Genomic DNA, 14,998 nt, shown 5'->3' with positions numbered 1-14,998 from the left:
TTAACCAGATGGAAACGTGTCAGCTTGCATAACAGTGTTTTGCTTAGTCAGGCCCTTACCGCTGTCAGGTTATTGAGATTGTTGGAGCATTGATGCCAACTGAATCAGCATGTGTAAAATTAAGACAATATGTGAGCCCGAATATGTCAGCTGGTGGAAAACATAAGATCATCTTGTGTTAGATTCGGTAATATGAAAACTATTCAAATATATACGAAACACCGCAGGCACTAAAACTTTAAAATATACAAACAGAAGTGTTTCCTAGCACAGGGAATGTCCATATTTCAAACCCTTGCACATTAAAAAAATAGTCCAAATGTTCGAAGCCATGAGAATAAAAAATGTAAATTTGAAAAGTAAATGTTTACTTAGGTATTAACCTCTGAAAAGTTCAGCACATCCGGTCAAAGCATATATGACAATAACGACAAGAACGGATGATGATTCAATGTTTCATATGTGTAGGTGTGTAGAAAATATGCACCCAAAGTAAGTTCATATCTGGAATCGTACGCAAATCATTGCATGCACTTCTTACTGTGTTCATGGTTTGGGTCCTGTACAAACGTTCGGCGACACGAATCAATTCTTGATAACTTATTTACCAATGGAAGTTGTAACCTGAAAGATGCCACAATAAACTGAAATGTAAGCACCCAAATACAAGGTAGCAGAAAGGTTCAATGTAGTATTCAATAAATAAATATAAGGAACGCCAAAACAGGATAATCACAGTAAGCCTTGCTTTGAGAATAATAATAAGTATAAACTCACGAAGGCATATAAATAACATGAACAGTTTGCTGTATTGTCACTTGTGTTTCACATAAATCCAAACATCAAAGTAAAACAAACAAGAATTACATCGGATCGGGTTGCCACAAGTATGGTGTCGGAAACGACCCTTCAGTTAACCTCCATAAGTTAAGGAAACTGCTGAGAAGTTTGAAAGATCAGGTTTAAGATCCGCCATGGTAAAGTGCAAAATGATTGTTGAATGTCGGCATTCCTGCTGTTTGATCCACCTCAATGGAAGATCTGCGTTCTATATGTGGTTTACAGGTTTATCAAGACCAAGTTACAGCCAAAGGGAATAACACTGCACAGTGCTTGAGCATTTACCACTATATACGCATTTCCCCAACTATTTGTAAATATTTGAATGACATATGTGTTTGGAATAAAGATCTGGGGTATGCCCTGGATGGATGGAATTATATCTGAAAGTTATTTGCTTAATCTACTAAGAATATGAAATGTCTGTTGTGATGTATACATCATTGGTACTCATAATCCATCACATACAGGCAAATGGGTGAAATATACACAAAATGAACCCGTTATATTTCACGACCAGTTACACTCTAGTCACTTCAGTGTCAAGAGTAGCACATGACGTCGATACTAAGAGCGTCTCCAAGGATATATAGTTTAAAACACGTGACAAAAACTGTGGTGCTCAATAGTGAAGTGGTCTGCATCCAGGTGGGTACGTTGGGTCGGCATGTCTAACATTGGTGCTCAATACAGAGTTGATCCACATCCAGGTGGGTACGTTGGGTCGGCATGTCTAACACTTGTGCTCAATACGGAGTTGATCCGTATCCAGGTGGGTACGTTGGTTCGACGTATCTGAAAGCCGCCGGTGTATTATCTCCCCCCACAGACGCTGAGTCGATAGGGGGGCGCTTCCTGGAGACACCAGGTTTGGGTTCAGCTCCTGATATGGAGGAGGCACTGGGGAACTGAAGGTTCATCGATGCAGCTTTACCTCTGAGGTCAGTACTTGGTCTGATTTTTATTGAGGTCTTGAAGGCCGGTCCCAGTGATCCGTCGGGCTTTGTAATGAATACTTTCTTGGTGATTCTTTTCGCTGTGGACTTCTTCTGGTACTTCCGGCGACACACGATATAGACAACCAAGCCGATGATTATCATCACCCCTAAGGCCCCTAGTACCCAACCAATCACGTTGTTGTTGGTTTCTTTACGGTCAGATTTTGGTGCCTGGGTAACTACGGCAAAGCTGCTGTAAGATGCTGAAGGACGAAAAACATTATATTAGCAAATCGTTCTGATAATCGCGAGTCTCATTTCAACATACAGTAAACTACGGTTGTAACGAACGTAGAGCGACCACTAAATTTAGTTCGTTATAACCGAAGTTCGTTATGCGCATATAAACAACATATTTACAGCGTATATCAAATAAAATGGACGGGACCAAAAACAGTTCGTTATATCCGTCAGTTCGTTATAAGCGTGTTTGTTATAAAGGTAGTTTACAGTATGTTAATTTCCTTTATCATAGCAGTAAATATATTTTCATTTTGTCTTGTAACCAATCCGAATTTTATATCAATGTCAAGTTTGCACCTAATTGAAGAAAGGGTTCCCTTTCCGGTATAATATAAATCACAACAATTAAACCGAGACAAGAAATTAATAAATTCGAAACCAGGGGCTATGAACAATGTTACAGTCATATCACGACTTGACAATTTAATGTGGGAACACGGGACAGGTAGGTTGCTGACCAACCCAGAAACGTTACCAGAACATGCAAGCAAAGGTTTCTGGCTCGCAGCATCACAATGCGTATTTCAGCGCCCAAACGACTGGGTCATCCGTACCCCCAGTGCAACTGGGCGCTACAGGAACATACAGGTTCTCCACAGCGTGTCGTGCACTCTACATACCCCAGTATTTAATGACAAATCCCTTGTACGTGACACTGTAGTCACTGTTGAAGTATAACTTGAGGTCAGGTCCTGTGGACGAGAAGGATATGTCCGGAGCTGACAAGTCACCACATAATCGATCAACGAGAGAACTTGAGTTAGCTGCAAAACAAACATACAATGTCACTCGGATCCACTCGGGTCCTCTCGGGTTATTTGGCTACTCACAAAAATGTTTACAGATGTTGCGTAACTTCACTGTATAGTTAACATAGAGAGGACGATGTTTATGATGCGTAACTTCACTGTAAAGTTAACATAGAGAGGGCGATGTTTATGATGCATAATATAACTGTATACTAAGCATACAATGGACGATATTTATGTTGCGTAATATAACTGTATACTTAGCATAGAGATGACGATGTTTATGATGCGTAATATAACTGTATACTTAACATAGAGAAGACGATGTTTATGTTGCGTAATATAACTGTATACTTAGCATAGAGAGGACGATGTTTATGATGCGTAACTTCACTGTAAAGTTAACATAGAGAGGGCGATGTTTATGATGCATAATATAACTGTATACTTAGCATACAATGGACGATATTTATGTTGCGTAATATAACTGTATACTTAGCATAGAGATGACGATGTTTATGATGCGTAATATAACTGTATACTTAACATAGAGAAGACGATGTTTATGTTGCGTAATATAACTGTATACTTAGCATAGAGAGGACGATGTTTATTATGCGTAATATAACTGTATACTTAGCATAGAGAGGACGATGTTTATGATGCATAATATAACTGTATAATGAGCAGAGAGATGACGATGTTTATTATGCGTAAAATAATTGCACACTTAGCATAGAGAGGACGATGTTTATGTTGCGTAATATAACTGTGAATAGCATAGAGAGGACGATGTTTATGATGTCTGATATAACTGTATACATGTATTTAACATAGAGAGGACGATGTTTATTACGTGTAATATAACTGTATACTTAGCATAGAGAGGACGATGTTTATGATGTGTAATATAACTGTATACTGAGCAGAGAGATGACGATGTTTATTATGCGTAATATAACTGTATACTTAGCATAGAGAGGACGATGTTTATGTTGTGTAACTTCACTACAAAGTTAACATAGAGAGGGCGATGTTTATGATGCATAATATAACTGTATACTCAGCATACAGAGGACGATATTTATGTTGCGTAATATAACTGTATACTTAGCATAGAGATGACGATGTTTATGATGCGTAATATAACTGTATACTTAACATAGAGATGACGATGTTTATTATGCGTAATATAACTGTATACTTAGCATAGAGAGGACGATGTTTATGATGCGTAATATAACTGTATACTTAACATAGAGAGGACGATGTTTATGTTGCGTAATATAACTGTATACTTCGCATAGAGAGGACGATGTTTATGATGCGTAATATAACTGTATACTTAGCATAGAGAGGACGATGTTTATTACGCGTAATATAACTGTGAATAGCATAGAGAGGACGATGTTTATGTTGCGTAATATAACTGTATACTTAGCATAGAGAGGACGATGTTTATGATGTGTAATATAACTGTTTACATGTACTTAACATAGAGAGGACGATGTTTATTACGCGTAATATAACTGTATACTTAGCATAGAGAGGACGATGTTTATGATGCGTAATATAACTGTATACTTAACATAGAGATGACGATGTTTATTATGCGTAATATAACTGTATACTTAGCATAGAGAGGACGATGTTTATGATGCGTAATATAACTGTATACTTAACATAGAGAGGACGATGTTTATGACGCGTAATATAACTGTGAATAGCATAGAGAGGACGATGTTTATGTTGTGTAATATAACTGTATACTGAGCATAGAGAGATGACGATGTTTATGATGCGTAATATAACAGTATACTTAGCATAGAGAGGACGATGTTTATGTTGCGTAATATAACTGTATACTTAACATAGAGACGACGATGTTTATGATGCGTACTTAGCATAGAGAGGACGATGTTGATGATGCGTAATATAACTGTATAATGAGCAGAGAGATGACGATGTTTATTATGCGTAATATAACTGCATAGATAACTTAGAGAGGACGCTGTTAAAAGAACTTAATAATGATGCTAACACATTTCGTGTATATATGGCCAAGATAACTTATTGGGTTGACCTTAGATGAACATGAAGTAATGTTTAATTTGACTGAATATAGACCCTATAGACTTTATAATACGCTAAATGAAATAAGAATAAATATAAATAAATTAAGTTTAAATGATGCAACCTTTTTATGTTTTTTACTTATTAATGTTTGTTTGTTGTTTAACGATATCCAGCGATTTGACTTAGGCTTCCAGATAATCGAATCTGGACCGGAAAAAGTTATTAGCAACGAGCCACGATATACGAGCCACGGGGTACGATAAAACGCAATCAACAAGTCTGTATGACCACGAGATCCATTAACTCGCATCGACTAGCACCGTGTACAGGGGGCCAACTCCGCTCGGAATATCCACGGGAGCCTTTGCATTGGAGTGAGTGAGTGAGGTTTTACGCCGCTTTTAGCAATATTCCACCAATATCACGGCGGGCAACACCACGAATTCGCTTCACACATTGTACCCATGTCGGGAATCAAACCTGGGTCTTCGTCGTGACGAACGAACGCTTTAACCACTAGGCTACCCGACCGCCCCCATTGCCTAGGAGAGACATACAACAGTTTGAAAAAGACATAATAGTTCAGGTATGTCTTTCCCGTTGACCCAGCGGACACCTTTTCTATCTCGACAATTGGTTTGCCATGCACATAGCCATATACTATAGTAAAGACCTTCACATACTATATAATCGATTATCAGTTATCAAATCAATTATATGCTCCTTGTTACGATTTCCCTTGTGAATAGTTATTCCTTTTCATACAAGTGAATACATGAACTTGTGATTCTTAACACAGAACACAAAAGCGGACGCTCACCGTCAATGACGTCGAGGTAGTCATACGCACAGGAGCTGTGGTCTTCCATCTGGAAGTATTCCACGTTGATGTTGACCACCCAGGTGCCCCTGGAGCTGTCCTGGCCCGAGGTGGTCAGCAGCCACGTCTCCGTGCTGTCGCTGTAACAGTGGGGAGATTGGTCAGCAATAGCACTCGCATCATGAACAGTGGTCTACAATAGTACTCGCAATGTGAACAGTGGTCTACAATAGTACTCGCAATGTGAACAGTGGTCCACAATAGTACTCGCAATGTGAACAGTGGTCTACAATAGTACTCGCATCATGAACAGTGGTCTACAATAGTACGCGCATCATGAACACTGGTATACAATAGAACTCGCATTATGAACAGTGGTCTACAATAGTACTCGCTTTATGAATAGTGGTCTATAATAGTACTCGCATTGTGAACAGTGGTCTACAATAGTGCACGCATTATGAACTGTGGTCTACAATGGTTCACGCATTGTGAACAGTGGTCTACAATAGTGCACGCATCAAGAACTGTGGTCTGCAATGGTTCACGCATTATGAACAGTGGTCGGCAATAGTACAGGCATCATTTACAACGGTCAACATTAGCACACGCATCATGAGCAGTGGTCTTAAATAGCACACGCATCATGAAAAGTGGTCCACATTAGCACACGTATTATGAAAACTGGTCAGCAATAGTGCACACATCATTATATGGCGGTCAATAACAGTGAAAGCATAATTTACAGCAGTCAACAATGTTGCACGCATCATTTACATCAGTCAACAATATCATATGCATTATGAACACGGGTCAATAGCAGTGCAAGCATCATGTCATGGACATCCTTAATCTAGACACATTGAGTGAATCTATCCAGTGTGGCGAGAGAGAGTGACGGAACGTTGTTTTACATCGCTGTCAGCATTATTCCAAAACGGCTTATAAATAGGTTGTAAATAGTCTGAACGAAGCACTTCCGTGTTTGACAGCATGAGTAACGACTATAGTCTGTCAGGAAACAAATGTTGGCCAATCGATGATCATTACCCGGCTCTTACGAAACATTTTGAATGCTGAAGACGCCATTCTGCCTTAGATAATCTTCGATATGCCTTGCCTCGGAATGAGATATTACAACAAAAGACCTAATACTTGACTCTGGATGTGGTGGGGCGGGGTTCATGATAAAATCCACGAAATACAACACAACCCAGCAAAAGAATGTACCCCCAGGTGAGCGAGTGAGTGGGTTTTACGCCGCTTTGGACAGTATTTCAGTTACGTTTACTACTGTGGCCACGAGGCATGGGCAAAGTGCAGACAATAGGGGAGTCGTGATCAGGGCGACACTTGGATTCAAATCCATGATCCTGAAATTCTTCTCGGGAAGAGAATGGGTCTGCAGCAGCCCATGCAATAAGAGGGGACAATAGTTGTCGTAAGAGGCGACTAACGGAATAGGGTGGTCAGGCTCTCTGACTTGGTTCATGCATATCATCGCATTATAATTCCGTAGATGCTCATGGTGTCAATCACTGAAATGTCTGGTCCAGACGCGATTATTTAGACACCGCTGTCATCCAGCTGGGATATGAGTGCGGCGTTAAACAACAAACTAACACACAATGCCTGAGATCCTGATACGCCTAGGGGACACAACTGTGCACCTTGGTAAACTTCGATGTAATCTTGGTGCAAACGGTACCTGGGGTAGTTGCCAGGATAACCAGGAGACGTTAGCTCTTGTTCTTGATCTGTGACTTGAAGGACGATTTCCCCGATGGCCCGTGACCAAACTAAACATAAAAATACAATTTCACCCATTTGTACAGTGCTAGGACTATCTTAAGCCTATTTATTTGTTGTAAACAGAAGTGTTCGGGGTTTAATGACGTTTTGAACAGTATTTTCGTCATATCACGACGTGCCAGCTTTATATGGAAGGAAATACCAAAATGCTGTAGGCCTTAGACGTACTTCTCGGCCACTGAGTGAATACTTATACATAGTACATATATACTTACATACACAACAGAGAAGTGAATGTAGCATTAATTTCCTATTCATGTTGAAGGCAATCTGGAACAAAAAGTAGGAATTCTTTTAAGCCGCATTCAGCTAAGTTTCAGATAAATAACGCACTTGTGGATCTATAGGGCTGCAAAGGGGTTGCACAACTATGCCAAACCAACCCTGCCCTATCCAACCCCTTTTTATCCCCCCAACAAAGTTGGCGGGGGATATAGAAACGGGCTCCGTCCGTCCGTCCGTCACGTTTCGTTTCCTCAGAAACCGTTCAATATTTTTTCATGAAACTTTGCAGGTCTGTTTGCAGGTCTGAACTGGTGCCTTTTGCTATTTAGAAATTTTAGAAATTATATATTTTTACCTTTCCATGGCAACAAGATGGACTTAGGCTCCAAACTTTTCTCTCGTTTTTACAATTCGCATGACAAGTTAAAAAAAGGTTAGGGTTTGTTTAGATTTAATTGTGTCATAAATTCTGCAACAGGGGTGGGGGATATAGTCACGTTAGTGGCAAACTCTTGTTAATCTTGAATCCGCCTCTAAATTGGTCCCTTGAAAATAACCAAGTGGCTGATAGAATGAGCATACACGACGTCGGGAAGACACACAATTAGTAAGGTCACACATTGTGACCACCCGATCCTCATTTGCATAGGGGACTGGAGATCAAAACTCCCGGGGAAAATGATGTAACAAACAAAAATAATGGTTATTCGATGCTGATTTATTTGATACGGGTATCATAGTTATGTTGTTTTGTCTGAAGTGCTTCGACGACTGTTTTCAACCTAGTAACGTTTCGTGATATACTTTCTTTTGTTCGGCAGTTTAATTTTTTAGTATGGTAAATTGTATTAAATGTTCAAGGTTTGATTAGAATATTTATTTCCAATATTCCATTTTGGGGTATGAAAAATAGTTTCACAGCTTAAGGTGGGAGGCACAGCCGAAGTGATGCAGGTCACAGACGGTTATCACTTTGGTGAAACCCAAGATCAATGGTATGATGCTGACAACCTAGAAACTTAACAGGGGCGAACCGGGATTCGAACCCACTATCGTAAACATACATTTCCCTAAGAGCTCAATATTTCCCCTAACCATGGTCAGACCTTTTTAAAATACTATTGTTCAAAAGATTTGTCAAAGTCTAAAAGTATGGAATCGATGTGTTTTAGCACAGTTTTAGAAATTGGGAAATCTATGGAATCCTAGGTGGGACATTAACGCGCTTTGGTCAACGCCGCAATGTCTTTTTAAGGACTGCATAGGCATCAGAAATGTTTTTAAAGTTAAAAGAACAAATCCGTAGACTTGTGCAGGGTTCGGTGATTCTTATTCACGAACCGACTTCCATGTTCCCTCCAATATATACAAAACATTTATATGGAAGTTGGAATGTGTGCAAGATGTAGGACTACAACAGTGATACACTTGCAGTGAATACGTTATAAGTTACAGAATCATCTTGTTTCTATTCAACGAACAGAGCGGTACTCACAATATTAAGGTCGATCACCACGTATGTTGTATCTGAAATAACAAACAGCCGTCTCACCACTAGGGTCAAGGAAACAGTGTTCACGTGTCCACGCGTGGCTCGTTAGCCCCTTCTGTGTGCTCATTGAATCAGAACAAATACCTGGCCCAGATAATCATTGGATTTGTTTCGGTGACCAGTTGAGCTCAGCGTTCGATCCTGTTACGTGGCGTGTGGAGAAACGACTTGAGGCATTGTGCGTTACTGCTTGTGTTTAATCTTCTTGTTGCCTGGGGGAGGGGGTGACCTGCATCACTTCGGGCTTTCCTCCCACATTAAGCTGACACGCCGCGATTTAACTGGAATGCTGTAAAAGCGGCGATAAACCCAACTCACTCACTCTTGTTGCCTGGCAACCTGGTCAACCACCTCGGACAGGGGTTTACCTGTACCAGATTCGATCCAATGTTTTATTTATGAACGTTTTATATATTAGTTATCCTACTACTTCACGACATGCAGTGGCATGGTATTTCTGAGATGTCCCAAACTAAACTCTAACTACAGGATGAAATGAACGAATTGGTCTTAATGCCATGTAGAACAGAGGCGGCGGGTTAGCCTAGTAGTTAAAGCGTTCGCTTGTCACACCGACGACCCTGGTTCCATTCATATGGGTACAATGTGTGAAGCCCCCTGTGTATCCCAACATGATATTCCTGGAATATTGCTGAAAACAGTATAAGACCATACTCACTCCCTTACATCACTTAGAACAAAAACATTTCAGTTATACCTCGGCGTGTCAGCTTCACATGGGAGGAAAGCCTGAAGTGATGCAGAGCTTTGACGTTTACCTGTTTGGGTAAACCCACGAGCACGGGTTTGGTGCTGGCAAGCCTGGAGACATAATCAGGGCTAATCTGGGATTCGAACACACAATCATAGATTCCTGGCACGCCTAAAGGCCGCAGCTCTGCAGGGGTCATAATGAGGACGACGTCGGATTCCGACTGACCACCAATTGGCCTTGGTGCGGGTTTGTGACGGGTGTCACTGGTGGGACAGGATGAGCAGGATGATACACCTGGTATCGACACTGTTTGATAACGATTCATGAACACATGCTCATGATATAGTTGGAATCATACAATCGACTCTGCATTTAGCAGAATTTCTTAGGAATATGGAAAGGGTTTTGCCGCTTATATTTCCATGTTGGGTCATGAGACGTAAGGCGCTAATGGCCAAAGTGACCCCACATGCATGGGAAAATGTGGTTGTGAAATAGACATACACAATTGATAGTGATGATTGAGTGGTAAAAGGATATTTTTGTAAACCTAAATTAATCTTTGAATTGACGTTGAATAATCAATTTTACAGCTATAAAATATGTGTATAAACTGTTTCAAATATTGTGAAAGATTAAAAAAACATAATTTTATGGCAGTGACATTTATTTCAGATTTTCCCGTTATTATGAAATACAATAGAGTCAATATGAGTGAGTGAGATTTAACGCCGCTTTTAACAGCATGTCTGCTAGAGGCACCAGAAATATTTTCTTCATGCGAGGAATTGAACCACTGACTGCTGGGAGCACTACATTACCAGCACAACCAGGGCTGTATTCATGCAATGATGAATCACCATGTGATGATGTTGTTTTAACATTATTATCTCACATGCTAAATCTATTCTCATACCATTGGCGTGTCTGTCAACAAAGTCAACATACGTATAAATGTGAAACATTATACAAGGATTTGTTTGTTATTGAGTTTAAATACAATATGTGCCTCCTTAATAGTAAAACAATTGAGGTAATTATATTAATTAAAGATAGTTTCTTTCTTTTTTAAAAAGCACCATAATATACTTAAGTGATTTGAAAACAGAATCATCTCCTAAATAGTAAATGTATATGAGGTAATTATATTTTAAAATGAAATTTCTTCTTTTCTCAAATCACTCGGAGTGTACCAACATAGCAGTTTTGAAATTAAGAATATTCATTTTCAAATATCTGATTATCTGATATCAGATAATGGTACCTCCTGTAGCAAATCATATTTCAAAAGCGTCGAAGTTGATACCCTACCCCCCTCCCCTAATGTTAAATGGTCTGAATTAGAATGAGGTAACATATCGTAAAATTCCTTTAGTGTCGTATTAATATGAGTTATTTGAAAAAAGTAGTCATTAAAAAGTATGTTTATTCCTACACGACTTATTTAATGTGAATTCCTGGAACAAAGACTTTATAAAAGTCCAAGCCAGTACCCCATTCCCAACCCCGAATGTTAAATGCTTAAGCTTGGACGGAGTGTGAGTTAAACTATGCAGAGACCTTTCAGAATCGTATTGATATTATAAGGCCTCGTTTGTTAAACTTTACATTGATTTATAAAGTTTGACTCCATGGTTTCGTGGTCACTTCGTTAACCGGCCCGTGAAGATCCGGGGTAGAATAGGTCGTCAGCAACCCATGCTTGCTGTAAAAGGCGACTATGCTTGTCGTAAGAGTGCGACTTACGGGACTTTTTTTATGCATGTCATCGATCCAAATTGCGTGTATCGATGCGCATGTTGTCAATCAATGTACTGCCTGATCCAGACTCGATTATTTACAGACCGCCGTCATATAGTTGGAATATTGCTGATTGCGGCGTTAAACAACAAACAAACAAACAAACAAACACTTCGTTAATGAATCGCCACTGTTAAATTCTTGCAAATAAGTGTCACAATGTCAGTAAAATGATTATTAAAATGAAGGGTACTCCCGCGTCACAGGAGAGGGCACAATATCATTTAATCGTCACTTTCATTGATGACGTCATACACAGGATAGTCCACATTCCGCCTGACGTCATATTTTGGTACTCGGGGAACCCCCGTTCTTTCTCCCCCTAACATACCACACCGGACGAGATCAATCCTGCTGACACTGGTTTTGGCAAACACGCGACCCCTCTCAGACTCTTCAACGCTCTTCACGCGGTTTTTATTCCGTGCTCGTCGTGCCTCACGTGCTTTTTTCAAGGCATTCGGAAGACCTGTGGAGCGATTTCGGCCTCGGGGGCTCATGACGTCACTCTCGCTTGTTTCATCGGTGAATTTAACCTTCGGTAACTGATTCATCCTTTCGGAGGCGTACGACGTTAAGGTTGTTGCGTGTTTGGCTTCCGGAATATGAATAGGTTGAAGTCTCCGGGGAGACAATTCCATCATGCCCAAATGCGCGTAGTGGGATTGAGGATTGTTTAAATTTTTACCATCAACGTCATCGTAACATGTCAATCCAGATTCCGGAACAGGGGCCAGATTGTGGATAACATAGTCATCCTGGTTGAGCCGAAAAGAGACCGACTTCTGCCTGGGTGAACTAGATGTGCCGGAAGAGAAACCTGACGTCATGCTGGTGCTTAGTCTATCGGTTGTAGATATCGTAGATCTGCTGCTCAAGTCGGACTCGTGTTTCAGTATGGGTCGTCTCGGTGTAGGAGTGGAACATATCTTCTTCCACACGTCGCCTTCGTTAGGGCGTTTTCTTGGCTCTATCTTAGCCTTGTTGGAATTGTGCATGTAGACAGACCCGATTATGATTATGACAACCGCTATACAGAATGCTACAGCGACGAGGATGCCGATAATTGATGTGGTTGACATGGCAACCGTGCTTGCGCCTAACCGTGATTCGCCTAATGTTGTGGAATCTGGTGGAGCTGTGGTTGTCGTTGTCGTCATGCACTCTTGTGTTGTTGTTGGTGATGTTGTTGTTGTTATAGTTGGAGGTGAACCTGTATGAATAAATGAAAACATATATTATAATATATAATGTTATCCATCTCGTCGACGTTAGGGACAGCGTCGCTGAGTCGGCGGATGGCTGAGTGGTCATCGGCACAAAAAGCTGTTCAGAGTTGCGTTCCTAATTATACGTGCCACGACAAGATTTGTTGATCTTTCAGCACCATAGTCATTCCCGTGGGTTTACCAAAGGGTTAAATATCTACTGCTTACGCGACTTTTCTTCACTCACTCACTCACTCACTCATACACGGTAACAGAGAAACCGTGAAGTTGATTCGTTTTGCCTTTTTCCAACTGGATGAACAATGACATTATTTTTATTAGTAATGACATATTTGATTGCATGTCACCACTTACTGAAGTACTTTATGTAGAATCCAATATGGCTGCCGGAGCTATCCGTCTTGAACAACACGTACATGGAGGCACCGGAAGTGACGTAGGACGGTGTAGATATGCCACAGAATTTACCGATGACTGGAGCAGATGCATTCTCGCCTGAAAGACGAAATGTGAACATATGAATAATACAGATAAATGATTTGTTTCCTTCTGTTAAGAGGGGGCACGGGTGGCCCATTCGTCTAAGGCGCCGCGATTCGCTGGGTAGAGTTGCGTCCCTTGGGAACGCCAGAAACCTATGATTGTGGGTTCGAATCCTGGTTCTCCCCGATAATGTTTCTAGGTTTGTCAGCACCATACCCGTGCTCGTGGGTTTCACCGAAGTGGTAAACGTCTGAGACCTGTATCACTTGGGGCTTTCTACCCACATTAAGCCAAATAGCAGGATAAATTGAGATCTTTCTTACCGTCGTGTACTTGCACGAAGTCAAATAGGCAAGAGGCACTATCCTCGATCTGACTGTCAACCACTTCCATGTGGATCACGTGACTGGGGTCGCTGGCAACGAGAAGCCACGACTCTTCCAGGTTACTGTAATCAGAGTAATAGACAGCACCAGTCATATATCATATTTGTGTTGTAAATAATATTAGTTGTTTTTTAAGAAAAAGGTCACATGTATCGAAACGTTTCATTATGTGAACTATTTTTCTATTATTAATAATACAAAGATAAATTAATTTATATCGACTTAAATCGAAAACAAATGATGAGAACGGATAGTTCTTACTCGCCATATTTCACTGGATAGCTGGGCGAGAAGAAATACGTGTCTTTGGGCGTGGCTTTCAGCTGGGTCACACTGACACATGCGTCGGGGAGAGAAACTGAAATATACATTATAATATGAAATATAACAATATATCGGTGGAAGCTATATACATGATAACACAAATGAGTGCATTCTTTAACTGCATTTAAGACACTGACCATTTTAATTGTAGGTGTGAAATATATGTCATCGTAAGAGAATAATCACTCTCGATTATCTGCTAATTCCATAGGGCGTAAAAGGCAAAATACTAGAATTATATGAATGGATTCTTGAAAATCAGTCATGACACCAGGTGTTCACGAAAATGAAAAAATGTTTTGTCTCTAACAAAATTCCCATCCCTAATTAGTCGAAAAAGGTGAACGCGAGAGGAACTGTGTACGTTAGCTCCGAGGCCGAGGCAGTGTCTCTGTAATATCACAACGTTAAGTTAAGAACAGGAGGAATGCCATAATATAAGGGTAACGCTATTTTTCGAGGCATTATCATTTGCAGAAGCCCCATGTCTTCCATCAACTGCCCGACGAAGGAGGGCAGTTGAAAAGACCAAGGAAAATAAAACATTTCGTCGCTTAGCAACAAATGAAGATATTACATTCCATACATTGTCCTCATTTTACATATTGCAGTTATTTTCACAATGCAAAAAAAACCCAATAAAACATTACGTCGATTATAACAATATAACAATGTCACCAAACCAAACACCACGAAACCAACTACTCACCAACAACAACCAACACACATAACACTCCTGTATACAT

General features: G+C 40.3%; 2 protein-coding genes across 2 annotated transcripts; both read right to left on the bottom strand.

Annotated features, from left to right (window-relative positions):
* Positions 1 to 1,586: 1,586 nt before the first annotated feature.
* LOC139460431 (adhesion G-protein coupled receptor G6-like) lies at positions 1,587 to 7,796 on the bottom strand. The gene is made up of 5 exons (XM_071241926.1): positions 7,754 to 7,796; positions 7,435 to 7,525; positions 5,727 to 5,866; positions 2,702 to 2,845; positions 1,587 to 2,041 (listed from the first exon to the last, which is right to left on the bottom strand). Exons 1-5 carry the CDS (start codon positions 7,794 to 7,796, stop codon positions 1,587 to 1,589), a joined length of 873 nt encoding a protein of 290 aa, XP_071098027.1.
* A 4,258-nt stretch (positions 7,797 to 12,054) lies between these two features.
* LOC139460420 (uncharacterized) lies at positions 12,055 to 14,998 on the bottom strand. Its single transcript, XM_071241917.1, has 5 exons — positions 14,962 to 14,998; positions 14,190 to 14,286; positions 13,866 to 13,990; positions 13,414 to 13,554; positions 12,055 to 13,043 (listed from the first exon to the last, which is right to left on the bottom strand). The coding sequence occupies exons 1-5, from the start codon at positions 14,996 to 14,998 to the stop codon at positions 12,055 to 12,057; spliced, it is 1,389 nt and encodes a 462-aa protein (XP_071098018.1).

The sequence above is a fragment of the Haliotis cracherodii genome, unplaced genomic scaffold, assembly GCF_022045235.1.
Source record: "Haliotis cracherodii isolate W230 unplaced genomic scaffold, xgHalCrac1.p SCAF_1, whole genome shotgun sequence".
Lineage (NCBI taxonomy): Eukaryota > Metazoa > Mollusca > Gastropoda > Lepetellida > Haliotidae > Haliotis > Haliotis cracherodii.
The sequence above is the reverse complement of the archived record's forward strand: the minus strand, read 5'-3'. Positions and strand labels throughout refer to the sequence as shown.